This window comes from Impatiens glandulifera, chromosome 3 (genome assembly GCF_907164915.1).
Source record: "Impatiens glandulifera chromosome 3, dImpGla2.1, whole genome shotgun sequence".
NCBI classification, from domain to species: domain Eukaryota; kingdom Viridiplantae; phylum Streptophyta; class Magnoliopsida; order Ericales; family Balsaminaceae; genus Impatiens; species Impatiens glandulifera.
In genome coordinates this window covers 20025713-20041162 of record NC_061864.1, presented here as the reverse complement: position 1 = coordinate 20041162, position 15450 = coordinate 20025713, and the positions used below count along the sequence as shown (strand labels likewise).

General features: G+C 34.0%; 2 protein-coding genes across 2 annotated transcripts; one reads left to right on the top strand and one right to left on the bottom strand.

The window, feature by feature from the left end:
- The first annotated feature begins 542 nt into the window (after positions 1-542).
- On the top strand, positions 543-3271 carry LOC124929949 (disease resistance protein RPM1-like). Its single transcript, XM_047470326.1, has one exon. It carries the CDS (start codon positions 543-545, stop codon positions 3237-3239), a length of 2697 nt encoding a protein of 898 aa, XP_047326282.1. The 3' UTR covers positions 3240-3271.
- A 120-nt stretch (positions 3272-3391) lies between these two features.
- On the bottom strand, positions 3392-12852 carry LOC124932771. Its single transcript, XM_047473451.1, has 16 exons — positions 12591-12852; positions 11682-12073; positions 11286-11511; positions 10945-11187; positions 10738-10853; positions 9466-9561; positions 9269-9356; positions 7901-8130; positions 7524-7708; positions 7209-7408; positions 6033-6365; positions 5838-5939; positions 4598-4895; positions 4349-4497; positions 3981-4265; positions 3392-3817 (listed from the first exon to the last, which is right to left on the bottom strand). The coding sequence occupies exons 2-16, from the start codon at positions 11993-11995 to the stop codon at positions 3608-3610; spliced, it is 3075 nt and encodes a 1024-aa protein (XP_047329407.1). The 5' UTR covers positions 11996-12073; positions 12591-12852; the 3' UTR covers positions 3392-3607.
- Between the last annotated feature and the right edge of the window lie 2598 nt (positions 12853-15450).

The window sequence follows — 15450 nt, the reverse complement described above, 5'->3', positions numbered from 1 at the left end:
GATTTGGACATATTAATTTTGGTCAACTAGTAGTACTACTAATAGTTTTTGGCTCTTGGAGAACTATGATTCAGATCTAGTTCCAGAAAGTGTTTCGAAATGAGTCAAGACTTAGGACCCATCAACCATAATTAGAATTTGGTTAGCCATGGTTGATGCAGGTTTGTCTTTCCATCATCTTAATTCATTACAAGGGAATGTAGTAAGTACACAAGTATGATCTTTATGGGCTGAATTATTTAATGAGCTACTTACTATTAACTATGTTATAATTGCTTCTTTGTCTACTCTGGGTGGAGAGCAACACCAAAAGACTTATTCTTACATACAAATGAGGTCCACTCTGTTTACCCAAGTTGTGTTTTTTCTATCTAGTTCTTGTAAAAGGCAGTTGACTTTCACTCATATAATCTATAACCCACTTGTTTCAATTATTGGTTAGACATTCTGTAGGTCATACCTTCAACTTCTATATATAGGATAAACATCAATTCAAACTATCTATCTATCTGGTTCTGTTTCTATCTTGTGCCTTGAATCAGATGGTAGAGATAGCAATCACTGCAGCTCTGATTATTACTAACAAAGTTCTTCCCTACATTATTCAAGTATTCAAAAATCATAAAAATGTAGTAGACGGAGTTGATAAAATCCATTTATGGTTGCTTCGAATACAAGCCTACTTATGCGATACGGATGCAGATGAAGCCAGTGAGCAGATCAAACAAGAAGTTAGGATCGCTCAAGACCTGGCGAATCAAATTGAAGACGTGTTGGATGAATTCATGCTTCTCACTTACAAAGAAGAAAACTCATCAATATCTAAAATATGGAATACAGCCAAAGCCCGCAATCCATTTCATCCACTCCATCAAATACCTTCTAAGATAGCCAGCATCACAAATAGGATGGATGCTCTTATATCTTTCAATCAAGCTCTTCTCCATGTTGATATTAGTCGTGGGAGGGTAACAGGAGACCCATGCTCTGTTTCTGGCACGCAGAGGTTCCACAAGGAAGAAGAAGTAGTTGTAGGTTTTGAAAGGTATAAAGAAGACCTTATCAGACATTCCATAGTTGGCCAACGGTTAGAAACTCTAGCCGTGGTTGGCCCTGGTGGTGCTGGAAAAACCCTTCTTGTGAAAGAAGTTTACAAGGATAAAAGAGTTCAAAGACATTTCGATATACTTGCTTGGATTCAGGTATCCGGTACTCAAATTTTGTGCTCTATTATTACACAATTTCTTGTTAAGAGGGAGGAAGTCTTACCCCCTGCAAACATTACCGAATTTGTTAACAAAATCAAACAGCAGTACCGGAAAGATAGGTGGTTTATTGTTTTAGATCATTTTCGGGCTGTATGCCACCATGAGATCATTTTGAATGCGTTATTATCTAGCGATTCCCGGAAAAGTGGAAGTAGGATCGTGATGACTACTGAAAACACTAATTTGGCGAAGCAGTTTGTGTGTTCTGATAAATATATTCACAGATTGCGGGAATTGGAATGGGTTGATGCATGGAAACTGTTCTGCAATAAAGCTTTTCGCGGTGGGAAATGTCCGTTGGAGTTGGTTGATTGGTCGGAAATGATTGTTACGAAATGCGGAGGCCTACCGTTTGCAATTGCACACGCGGGCAGTTTACTATCAAAGAAAGAACAACGTCCAGTTGAATGGAAGAAAGTTCACGACAGTCTTGGATCTGATTCCTCGCTTTCAATTACGAGAAGAATATTGTTGCCAAGTTACATGGATTTGCCGCATCAACTCAGGCCTTGCTTAATGTATTTCAGCACTTTTCCGGAGGATTATTCTATCGAAAGGGAAAGGCTCGTCCGACTCTGGGTTGCCGAAGGATATGTTGAGAAAACTCATCATAATTCAGCAGAAGAGGAAGCTGGCAATTGTCTGAAAGAACTCATCGAGAGGAATTTAGTTAAAGTGAGTAAATATGATTTTGATGGTCGAGTAAAATTCTGTCGCGTAGAGAATCTTGTTCATGATTTCTTAAGATCCAGATCCCGTGAAGAGAACTTCGCCTCTGTTATTGGAGAATCAACTTCAGTCAACAATGTACTTCGACGCGTTTCTGTCCACCCTCATGACGGCATTCCCATTCAATGGGAACACTTTGAAGATCAACTGAGTACTGTCCGTGCTGCATTCTTGTTTGATGCCCAGAAAAGAATTTCCCAATCTGATTTAGGTAACAAATTAATCAGCAAATTCAGATTGCTGAAGATCTTAGATCTGCGAGATGCTGCTCTAGACGAATTTCCAAAAGAGATTGTTGAGCTCTCGCTTCTACAATACCTCTGTTTAAGGCGTACAAACATAGAGAAGATTCCCAAATCCATAAAAAAGCTATATTTCCTGGAAACGTTGGACCTGAAGCAAACCCGTGTTAAATATTTGCCAAAGGAGATGGTAAAACTTGTCCATCTCCGACATCTTCTGGTTTATCGCTACAATGTGAACGGTTATGTGTCATTCGGTTCAGTTCAGGGAGTAGAGTTTAATAAGGATATTCTTGGGTCCATCTCTAACAGACTACAGAAGTTGTCAATGGTGAAAGTTGACAAGGATGGGAACACGGTCAAACAGCTGGGAGCTTTGCTTGAGCTAAGAAAGCTAGGGTTGTTAAATGTTAGAGGAGAAGACGGAAATTGTCTATGCGAATCTGTTCAGAAGATGGTAAATCTCTCAACCCTCGATCTTAGTTCAACTACAGAAACAGAACATCTCCGTCTGAATAGTATGCAAAATCCTCCTCCTCATCTTCAACGTCTATATCTGAAAGGGAAGTTAGAAAAGGTACCCATTTGGATTTCAAAACTAAGCGATTTGTTGAGGATACACCTGAAGTGGTCGGGCATGAGCAGTGACCCGTTACAAATATTGGAGGAATTGCCGAATCTGATGGAGCTCCAACTTGCTGAAGCTTATACAGGGGATAAGTTGATTTTCAGAGCTGGAAAGTTCAAGAAGCTCAAGTTGTTGCAGATTGAGAAACTGGAAAATCTTAACACAGTGGTAATGCAGAAGAGAGCAATGCAGGAGCTTAAGAAACTAGTCATGATCAACTGTCGGAATTTAAAAATGCTTCCACTGGGAATAAACTATCTTGCTCATCTTGAGCCGATAGTTATATACAATATGCCTGAAGAATTCATGGCTTGCGTGAAGGAAAATGGTGAAAGACATGGCCGAAAACCATGTTTTCGTTATCTTTTATGAAGAGGAGAAGCAGAGTATACTGCATAGAATAGAACATGCTTAGGGTTCTTGATTAAGAAAATGTTAAGAATATAACAGCCTATTAGTGTGAAGTATGATGATAAATAAGGTTGTGAATTTGAACAAAATATATATTAATATACCCGTGTTTCTAAGATAGTATAACACTATTACTAACATGTTTAAAGAATATCAGTTTCACAAAGTAGATGCCCATGTCTACCTATGGCAATTAAGTCTACAAAACAAAGAATCCCTGACCAATCCACCATTTTTAGTTGAATTATAAACAAAAAAAGAGCAATATCAATAAGATACATTTAACTACAAGAAGACATAAAACCTTTTTCTACCAATACTATGCAAGATCAATGAGCATCTGATCTGGTGTCATCATCCAAATTGAGATTTCCTGTCCGTTGTACAACAAAATGGTCAACAACCTTAACGGTCTTCAAGGGATCGTTCAGTGAAGAGACTGCACGCCATTTACTAGGATATTCCCTATGATGATTTAATTGCTGCGGTTGCCTTGCCTCCCCTTCCCATCTATGATCCAGCTTCCATTCTTTCGGTACCTGCAATCCCAGTCAACCTCATTCAAAACTAATGCCAAATTAACAATCCCTATAATCCAAATAAACCACTTTTTACATCAAACATTTTTTTAAAACCCAAATCAAACACTTTCTACATAAATAGGAATAATTAAGTAAAAGAAAGACAGGTATATCTACTTACCTTATCCACAGCAAGGGTGAAAACTTCAAGATCTCCATCACTTTTGATGTGGAATCGCGTGAACGCCTTGTAATTAGCAATCCGGAGTGATGAAAAGGCTTCATCAAAATGCAGGTGAAGCCAATTGATACAAATATAAAGGTAGCTTCCAAACACCATAGAAACAACAGGTGTCGAGAAGACCCAAAAATAAAGAAAAACTGCAGCGTAGTATATAACTGCACCGCCCCTGGAAAGGGATTCCATTCCTTCTTTGCATATAGTATTCCTAGTGACAGCCATCACCTGTTAAAAAAAAAAACTCATTCTAGGCGTTTAAAAGGAGAATTAATGAGCCTGGGTACGTTAATCACATAACTGTCACTCACTTCAGGAATATCAAATGCAGACATGAGATATTTAATGCAGGCAGGATAAAGTCCAAATGTCCATTGTTCAATACGCGCACGAAGCCCAGTTGGATCTGGGAAATGTTCACTCTCCATAGTGTGGTACCACTCATACAACGTGTGATAACCTGATATTGGATTGTTTGAAACATCAAATAATTTTGAAAAAGTGTATTACTGTATTTATATGGGAGAAGGCCTTGGCTCTAAAAAAAAGCGAGATGTCACCTGAAGTAGCAAGCAACTTATGTTGAATACAAGTTTCAATACCAAGTTCAAGTAACAACATGAGAATTAGAGCTGCAGAAAGGTGCGCTAGAACGTGAAGAATACCAACGAAAGCTCGCTTTTTTCGGGAAACTTTAGAAGGGACAAAAGTAATGGCAATTACTAAAAGCATTGTAGCCCCAGCTGCAGACACACACGAGTGCCCTAGCAAATACAGAAAAGTGTCCCAGACTGCATTAAAGAAGCTCCCAACCTGATCAGAAAAAGTATCGTTCTGCAATATGTGGTCTAGATTACACTGTAAGAGAAAAAAAAAAGATGATCTTAATTAAGAATTGTAGAATCAAAAATATCATCTTTAATTAAATTACTATCCCCTGTTCCATTTTATCTGTGATATGCCTTCATTTATTAAAATCCGAATTTGAAAATGAAAATTTTGATTAAAGCTCTCAAATATTATGAACATCATCTTCTACATTGACCCAATTTGGAAAACTTATTGTTTTTGTATCTGCATCCATTTTCAAATAATAAATAAGTCTCTCAATAAATTTAGTTTCCAAATGTTTTTTTTGTATCTGAAAACATATATAAGCATCGTCTTTAGCTTCACCACAGCTTCAACCTTGTACAAACACAGCCTATTTCTCACATATATAAACATCTGAGTAATTGTATTTGTAAATCAATATATGACTAAAACTGCACACAGTAGGCCTAAATAAAGTTAAGTTGATTTAAAGTCTACATGCAAAAGTATTAAGACGTTGTTTGATAACACAACTTATCACTAAATCTAAAGGTTAAGTGCATACTTGAATTAATTTTATTTGGTAATTATTACTTAAAATCACTTAATTATTTAGATTCACCTAAAAAATTAAGTTAAATTTTTTGGCTTAATTTGGTAGGCTATGGATGACTTGACTCGATAATATAGTAAACGCATCCAAAAGACAAGTTTAACCGTAAGAATTAATCAAATTATGTCATTATGAGGGTAAAGTTAATATTTAATGACTTTCTTGACATTAATTCCACATTTTATCAAATCAACTTATATATCAAGAACTTAAATTTAGATACTTTTGTTTAGTTATGAAATATTTATTTTTCACACTTAACTCATTATATTTAAAATTCAGTATTCACTGAATTTTCAGATTTATGAAACACACCCTAAATCTCATAAGTGAAGTTGCACGAGAAAAATCAGGACAAGATAGTGATTACCCACCTGAGGAAACATTGAAAAGGCCAATACAAAGTAAATAAAGCCACCAATTATATCAAACTGCCAATTTTTCTTGCGGAATTTCAGTATGTTACCAAGAGCAATCTGCATCAACAACATTATTAGCATATTATTTCCAAGGAATGCCCAACCAACTAGGGAATCTCTAAATCATTTACAAGGACTGAAATTCATTACCCTGCTTGAGTCTTCAAATGATGGGTAAGCAGATTTGTTCTCATAGGAGGCTCCATCAAATCCATTGAAATTACTAAAGACATGAGTGGGGTGCAAGAATGCACCACCACAACCATTAACCAATAAGTGTTGCACACAAGCAGGTTTGTCTGTTGGTATATGAGTATGCCGCAAATAATTATGCAAATCCCCAGCCATCCAGATTTTACATCTTCCTTTCAAGCAGTCACGAATCAAGTGCAAGACATTCTTCGCGGAAGTGTCACTCCAGTACCAATCAAGAAGCCAAATCGGTTCGTGTGTGACAATGATGACACAATCATCATCTCCAACCTGCAAGCCTATGGTTAACACACAAATTCGGAAAGAGGATAATGTAAACATAAGCAAAACATATAAGAGCTCAAGCAAGAGCCAATTGCAAACAAGCTAAAGAAAGCAAAAAGGAAACATTTTTTTAGACTAGAGTTTTTATCTAGAGGATAGCACAGTTTCCCACCGCCATGAACCCCCACTTAAATCAATGTGCTTTCAAATTGAACTTGAAAGCTCAACCTCATTAGTTCTAAACACTTACCACTAGAGCTACCATGGGTGGGTGAAAAGGAAACAAATTATGCCCTTGAACTTTTCATAGAGAAGCATATAGGTTCGTATAGTACGGAAATAGCAAGATGGCTTTTGGACATTTGTAATTAGAGACCAATTAGCCTAACTAACATCACACCACTCACTATAACTATTATTCTAGTATTCAACTTGACATATGGTACACCACGAAATTGTGAAAATAGTCATACTAGTTAGTGTGTAAGAAAGTAAAGTAGTGGGATCCTAGTAGTGGTAACAAATGCATTGTATCTAAGAAGTATGTTGCAAATTCTAGTGACTCGTAAAACTTACTAACTTGAATTTGAGGGAGATGTTAAAATATTATATATGATGTTATATCATGAGTAAAACAATTCTCAAAATGTAATATAATTAAGGGTGAGCGTGTGACTAGATTTAATTAGGATATTATTAGATGATCTCTATCATATAAGCACTCATACTCTCAATAATACAACTTCTCTTAGCTTTTTTATACATTCTTTAAAAAAAAGCCAACATGGAAGAATATCATATGACACATAAATGTCACTATTCCTTTTGCTCAAAGGATGAGAAAAATACCTTTTCCTCTATCAATTCTGAGAAAAATTTGAACTGGTAAACATCAATGTCCATGTGAAGTGCAAGGTCTAGACCAAATATCCACCATCCTTTAGGAAGTTGCAATGCAAAATAACTTTTCTTCTGGGGCATAAGCCATCCACCTAACCAGCTCTTGTGACAAATGTACCTCATAAAAGTCTGAAGTCCATCAAACCAATCTGGAACAATACAATGATTGTACAATAACAACAAAAGGACTTGTTATTTGCAATTCACTGCAAGAATTATTCTCTAATTGAAAAAGAATGATGAGGAAGAATATGAGGAACTAACCATGGTTTCCTGGGATTAAAAAGCACTGAGGTCCATCATACATCTTTATGTCAGAGTATCCAGAAGGTAATTCAGGTTTGTTTATCGCCAAGTGGTCTTCTTTGTACCATGATGGTGGCTGAAGAGCATACTCGAAAGGACGAAAGAAGCGCTTTTCATAAGTGAATGAGGATGGATTAGGATATCTACAAGACCAACAAAAGTTTCACAATGCTCATCAATGTCACAACAGTTCAATTATCAACGTAAGTCTTAGCCCAAAAATAACAAACAGGGAGAGAGATGAAATTAGGGTTCTATCGCTCAAATTCCTATCTGAATTTTTTAATGTGGTAAACATTGTTAAGACATGGCAAATACGAAACAGTCAAGCTTACGCAAGATCACCCCCAATCAATAGAAGGTTTCCACGAGGCAGATTAAGCGTCTCTTCATCACTCAAAAGCTGAAGAGATGGTTGAGCAACAAGACGTGCCACTGTATATGAGGAATTTCCACCATCACCAGTATCTGCTAGAAAATCAAACCAAAAATCATCTTTTTCACTGAACTGGTCGTACAAAAGGTCATCTTCTTTGGCCCCTCCATGAACCCCACTCATCGCCGCCTTATAAATGGGAAAACAACATAAATAAGGTTGAAGATCATTACATAATAAGGAGATTGATTAATGAAGCTGCAAGACTACATAAGCATTGACAAAAATTAGAACCATGCACTTGTGTATTTTTCATTCTATGTATTAACATGGAAAAGAAAGAAAATATTATAAATGCAATAAAATATCCATTTAAATAATCATTTTTCCTTTTTGAAAAAGAATGAGGAAAGGGATAATTAAAATTCGGTGGATGGTCACACAAATTAATCAAGGAATTAGAACAGGAATTTTTTGATAAAGCGCGTGTGGGACATCAAATTCGTTCAAGAACCCCCCTCCCCTACAAAGAAAAATAAGGATGACAGAAAGGAACTCTAAATTTGTACATAAATATGTCTCGGTTATGTCAATAAGAAATGTATCAATAACTATCTGTTACAGCTAGGTGATTCTCACTTCAATCTGGAAAAGGGGGACTTGTACGGGATGTGATTTTTTCGATCTTATTGCCATTTAAACGTCTTCCATTTGTATTATGTTTCTTTCTTTGCTATCTCCCTCCCCCATCTTTCTGTAACATTTGAACACAACTTGAGTTCTTTTTAATGAAAAGTTGACATTTCTTCAATACAGCTAGGTCAGAACTAAAGGTGACTAGGTCAAGAATAAAAACGACAGATGAGAATTTAGTATGAGAAGCAAGAGTATCCATTTCAGAGAATAAAATATGCATAGCTATTAAATGGTACGGGTCCTATATATAATAGGACACTGCACAAGAGTCCAAATGAGCTGGCAATGGCCAAACTCTTTACATTAATAAACGAAGCTACTAGAATATAAAATAACAGATAGATAAGGGACTGAAATAATATTTTCTTGAGCAGTTCTAACGAAACCCTAACCATATTAACACGTAACACTATCATCAAAGGAATTATTATTTACATGAGCCACCAAATAGAAACAGATCTTGGTCAACAAAGGAATAGTGACACTACACAAAAATGATCAGACTTGTGTAGCTAGCAGATCATAAATATCCCCAACATAGATCTGGCAGACAATAAAGAGAAAAGAACATGCCAAACAAGAACATAACAAGTTATGTGACAGTATATGATGTATACAGCTATGTGTGTACCTGCATCATACGCATGTCAAAGCGCCCAACAAACACTGTTACTGAGACCAGAAGATCAAAAACCGTCTTGAACAGATCAGCCGATGTCCTATAGAAGTCATCAGAAAATGTTATGATCAGATGAAGCTTTTCTCCCTGGCTAGACACAAAAGTAACCAAGGAGAAGTAATGAAGTATATTAAGTTTAATGAGCTTACCCTGAATACCAAGGAACCATGTCTAGAAATTCAGGCCTCATTTGCTTCTTCACCTTCTCAACTTCTCTTTCTGATGTCGGGTGAGTCAAAGCCCATCTGCAGTTCTAGAAACTTTAGAAAAAAAAGTTTTTGAGAAAAGGTAAACTTTTCATTAAAGATAATTTTTTGTGAACATGATAAGCATTCAATTAGTACAAAAACAAGCTGAAAGAGAAATGAAAAATGATATATATAAGTATTGAACTTGAGACCTATCTATTATAAGTACAACACTTTAACCAACTAAGTTAATAGGTCTTCTCTAGAAACTTTAGAAATTACTTCTGAAGACGGACCATTTGACAAAACTTCTGAGACTTTCAAAAGTAAATATAATAATTATGAGCTGGACTTTTTTTTTAATGTTAACTAATAATGTTTGTATATACCATGTCTTGAACATGATGTACATGGAACAACTCAGCCATCAAGCAATGTTGAATTGGTTATTAATTGGATTTATATGGGTTGGTTTTGACCTAAATTACAGAAACCAAGTGATATTAACTTTAAGATAACAATCCAGATCATACTAAAATTAGATTCAAATGTTAGGATGAGGGTGGATGAAATTTGAGTTAACAAGGTAGCACTGGATTAGCAAAGCACCAACTAGCTATGCATATTAAGTTACGCACTCTATTAGTGAGGTTAAATAATACAATAAAAAAACTATACACCATCTTACTTTCAACCAAATACCAGATATTTTGGATCCAATCCAATATCTGCAAGCAAATCTCCCACACAAGGAAATTAGCCTATTCTAAAGTAGTGTTTGAAGCTGTCATTACTGCGATTGAGTTTTGATGTTGATATATGTAAGAGCTTTAGGTCAAATCAAAATCCAAATGCAGAAGCAGAAGCAGCTTTTAGCCACTTCTAGATAAGACAAATTAGATACTAAGATAAAATTAACTATTAATTGAAGAATGCAGATAAAAGGATGGAAACAATTACAAACAACTATTAAAGGATGTACCCTTCCCCAGAAAAAAAGAAGAAGAACTACTTAAGGACGAAAACCTATTATGAAAATGACTATTAAAGGAATATAGAATATATAATAAGATGGAAACAACTTAATTCAAGTGCAAATATTAAACCAACATAAATGTAAAGGCGTCATGATAAAGGACGTTATAGATTATACATATATGGTTAAGTAAATCATAACAAAACATAAAATCAAATATTTCAAGAAAATAGGATTGCATGAAAGCCATAACTTACCCTGTTGATCTCTCCACTACATAGTTAGCAATATAGAGGCCTATAAAAGTGGCCCATAATGAATATATGGGAGAAATCCCATCTGATGATCCCTCACATGAGCCATTAGAAGCTAGCTGAGAAGTGAAAGTATGGAAAGTTATGACATGGTGATATGCCAGAAGGAAACACAAAACCAACAAAAAAAAAGGAAACATGAATTTATACCTCACCATAAATGACCCATTTGGCTAGAAGTGGATAATCACTGGCAGACCCTACAGGAGCAAACCATGACGAGCAGATCTCATCTTTCATTTCATTTATCCGAAGCAATTTTGCGATCCATGTTTTCTGCTCGTCTGTTTTCCAAAATTTAAACCAGCTAGATGACCTTTCAAGTGATTTTTCCTTTAGAGTAGCACTGTTGCCACAGTGGCTATAAAATACACAACATGCTACGCTTAGAACCTACACAGCAAATAATGCAGTAAATTATACATGAAGATGATGAATTTATGTACATGTATATAATTCAAGAGTTCATTTTCTTTAGAAAGTAAACATACTGCACAATTTTGAACAATGGTTAAGACCGCTGGCCTACTTCCAGCAACACGAGCAACCAGACCAAGATACCAGAGCCCCAAGAATATAACATGGAAAACCAGAAGAAACAGAATTGATGTAACATATATGTTCAAAAATAAGGAGAGATTCATTCTCAAATCCACTCCCATTGATTGAAAACTGGGAAGATGATATAGTGCTGCCACTAAAATCCAGCCAATGTACCTGCAAAACAAAGAGAACAAGATTGTAGCTACAAGTGAGATCGAATTAGGTGATTCTGCAAATCTAGTGGGGGTATGAATCCAAAAAGTAATTATTCTTATTCTTATTTCTTCAATCAATCAATGTGCTTTTAGTGGAGATCGAACTTGAATCCAAAAAGTAATGCTTACCACCGACTAAAATTTGAATAACTAGGTGTGATTGTCTTCCCAAGAAATGGTGATGAAAAGAAATAAAAGAACCCGAGCAGGCAGCCATACATTGACCACCATTTAATGTTGCTGTCTAACTTCTGTATAAGAGTATGAATATTGTCTGACGAAATGAAGAACAAGCAACCCACAACGACAGCAATAACTGCATGACGCGAATGCTCGTGTGGATAAGGGTATGGGTGATTCAGCATCGTCCTGACCCTCTCCATCTTAAAGCTATTCAATAAACTATGGCATCGCCAATCAGTTCCAGCCTTTGGTTTCGGCATCGTGTAACTTCACGTTGTATTCTGAGAGAGATGCTCTTTGAAAATATCAATACCACCATAAAGACCAAGTTGTATATACTGAAAATGAAATCAAAAACACAAATCAGCTTAAGCTATTGTTCCTGTCTTTCAAATATGTTTCATTGAATAAAAGTAGCAAGGTATTGTGCAGTTAGCCAGGAAGTAGATAAAAGGGTATTGTTCTCAATCTTGAAATGGGTTTCATTGAATTGAACAACAGTAACAAGATATTGCGTAGTTAGCCTGGTAGTTGATAAAGGGTGTGAAAAACTGCCTAATCAAAGCAGGTTAAATTACCTTAGGCTTGAAAACAGGGGCGATCAAATTACAATAGAAACCGTGTTTCAAATATTGAGTAAGAGATTAGGATATGGTTCAAATTTAAGTAGGGTTTCTAACGAAACAATCGTGAAAATAGAAAGAAAGAAAGTTGGGTTTCGCAGGTAATCATCTGAATTCAAATAAAGGCCAATGTTTGAAAGGTAACATTTTTTTTTTTTGAGAAAAAGATTAGTATTAGGAGAAAATGAGAGATGATGAATCAAGAAAAGAGATGGAAGGACGAGAGAAGTACCTGGACGAGGAAGAGGACGTAAAGGAGAGTGAAGGAAGGAGAGAAATGTAGCATTTTCAGCTATATATATATATATATATATAAAAAGAAAATTGTTAAACAAAAACGGAATGACTAAAAGAATATGTGAATGTCTGATAGGTATAATAAAGTGGCATATTCCTTCTTCCACAGCGACAACCGCCATGGATCCTCTTTCTTCATGTTCTTCTTCTTCTTATGTAGAGAGATAAAGAGAATATCTGAAATGGGGATTTGATTTTTACGAGTAAAATGCGAAGAAGAAGAAGCTTCGATCGATCTCATTTTCGTACTCCAAATCGGCGGTTTCCTTTTCGTACGCAAACTCGGAACCCAATCGCGGCGGTTATCAACCATTGGTTTTCTTGGAGACAAGCTTGCTGACATGTCATTCAGACTATCATACACGTGTCCTTAAATCTTAAGGGTATTTTGTCTTCTTCTTGGGCCTTGTTTGGAATGCATTTCCCCTATCCATTTCTTTTTTATTGGTCAAAACTTGCATTTCATTTATTTATTATATGAAACAAAAATAAAGTTGTAAAGGAGGAGGTAAAATGTAAAGTTAAGGGCTTGTTTGAGGAAATGGTTGGTTGTTTGGAATTGGGTTATTAAGAAAACTTGGTTATTTAATTCCACCAAGGTAGTCTAGTGTTAAAAGTCGGTTTAAAAGACCAAAATGTCACGGGTTTAATTTCATCTGAAAGTGTTTTGAGTTTAAGCGGGGGTCATGCTTGTGGGGCTGTCATGCTAGTTCTCCTTTATTAAAAATAAAATGTAGCACGTGCATTTGCACGAGTAATTATATATAAGTTGAGAAAAAAATTTACGATGAAAATGTAATAGCATTTTTAATTTACTCTCACATATATCCAAATTAACCACAACTCTTGACTCGACAAGACATTTTGAAAATTAAGCATCATTTATATATATATATATATATATATATATATATATATATATATATATATATATATATATATATATATATATATATATATATATATATATTAGTTAGTTAAAAAGTGGAGTTTATAATCGGCAATCCGGACACTTTGAAAATTAAGCATGATTAGTTGGTTAAAAAATTGAACTTATATTGTTAAAACGTCCCGCGTTTCATTAAATTTGGTGTTGAATTTAAAATATAATGTCTTATTAGTTTAGTTAATTAAACTGGTGTACTTATTTTGTTAGATTGAGAGTTTGAAACATACTATAACATTTTAAATTTTATTTTAACCATTTTAAATGAGCGAGTCAACTCACAATTCAGCCCGGGTATCCATTTATTCTCACATATATATCCAAATTAATCACAGTTCTCGACCCGACAATCCGGACACTTTGAAAATTAAGCATTATTATATATATATATAAATAGATAATGATTTTAAAAATATAATGATAATTTTTAGTAAAAATACTTATATATAAATAAAATAAAAAACAATAATTTAAAATATATAATATTTTATTATTTTAGTTAATGAATTAAGTGATGTGATGAATGAAAATTTGTGATGTAATATGTTTTTGTTATGGTTATTTAAATAACCATAACAACTGAACAAGTTATGAATAAGGATTTAAAAAGAAATTGTTAGATAAATACTTGACTAGTTTTGGGGTTAAATTATAAAGTATCTTTCTTCTTTTTATAGAGTTAATAAAGGATAATTTAGTCTTTAAATATATAAAAATGAGTTATATTAGATAGTTGCCGGGCCGGCCCTGAGATTTTGGGGCCCTATGCAAATTTAAATTTTGGGCCCCTAGTAATTTTTTTTTTAATTTTAATTAATAAAATAAAATATAAATAATTAATATATTATAATACGAGACTAAAAAGAGATAAAAAAAATTATTTTTATAATATATATTTAATATTAAAGGAGAAAAAAAAGGAAAAAATAATATTAATAATATAATATTATTAAATATAAAAAAAAATGGGGGCCCTATGCAAGTGCATTGGTTGCCTTACCCTAGGGCCGACCCTGGATAGTTGAAATAATGAATGAAATAGTTAGTTGTGTTTTGAAATAAAATCCTAAAAAAACTTAAAATAATCACACATCAAACTAGCCCTAAGTGATCAAAATTAAAAAAATTAAATTAAATTAAAATTATCTCAATTATTGTCAATCATAGGATGAAGTTGACAGATTGTTCGATATTGCTTGAAGATTATGGTGAAGATTATTGATGTAGAATTTTGTAAAACTACCTGATGGTATTTTTATTTTTTTAATATAAGATTAATATGTGTTATCAATGTGATATTGGTATAAATAAAATTAAATTGATAGAACTAATGACATCTAAATATTAAAGTTATAACTATTAAATATAACTAGTAAATCATTATTTTATAATTACATTGAACTCCTAATTTGACCTAAGTTAACTTAAACAAACTTCAATCTTTAGCTATATAAAAGAAAAACAATTGAATTAAGGTGTCCCATTTAAAAACTGCATATATAATCAAATTTGAATTTTCATCTAAAAGTCAAATGAAACTGTGTCTTGAATATAGATTGTCACAAATTTTAAAACTAAGTTTAACCTAACAAAATTCCATCAGAACAAATATCATCAAAATATAAACTCCACATTCATTGGCAAGATAGATAAGAGTAAGAATTTCATTAAGATAAAAATATATTAAGATAGAATTAGATAAACTATTAGAAATTAAACTTATTCCAAAACAAATTCAAACAAAAATTTATTCGATCCAGGCATAATAAACAAATTTAAAATTTTATTTTTAAATTGAGCCTAATTGTGCCAATCAAACAAGACCTAAGTAATTTGACTTTGTTGATGT

Bases quoted from the DNA above. Each gene is read 5' to 3' on its own strand.
- LOC124929949 (XM_047470326.1), top strand. From the start codon at position 543: ATGGTAGAGATAGCAATCACTGCAGCTCTGATTATTACTAACAAAGTT.
- LOC124932771 (XM_047473451.1), bottom strand. From the start codon at position 11,995: ATGCCGAAACCAAAGGCTGGAACTGATTGGCGATGCCATAGTTTATTG. The intron at 7,709-7,900 runs GTAAGCTTGACT...TTGGTCTTGTAG, and splicing joins TTGATTGGGGGTGATCTTGC to ATATCCTAATCCATCCTCAT. The intron at 4,896-5,837 runs GTGGGTAATCAC...TTTCTCTTACAG, and splicing joins CCTTTTCAATGTTTCCTCAG to TGTAATCTAGACCACATATT.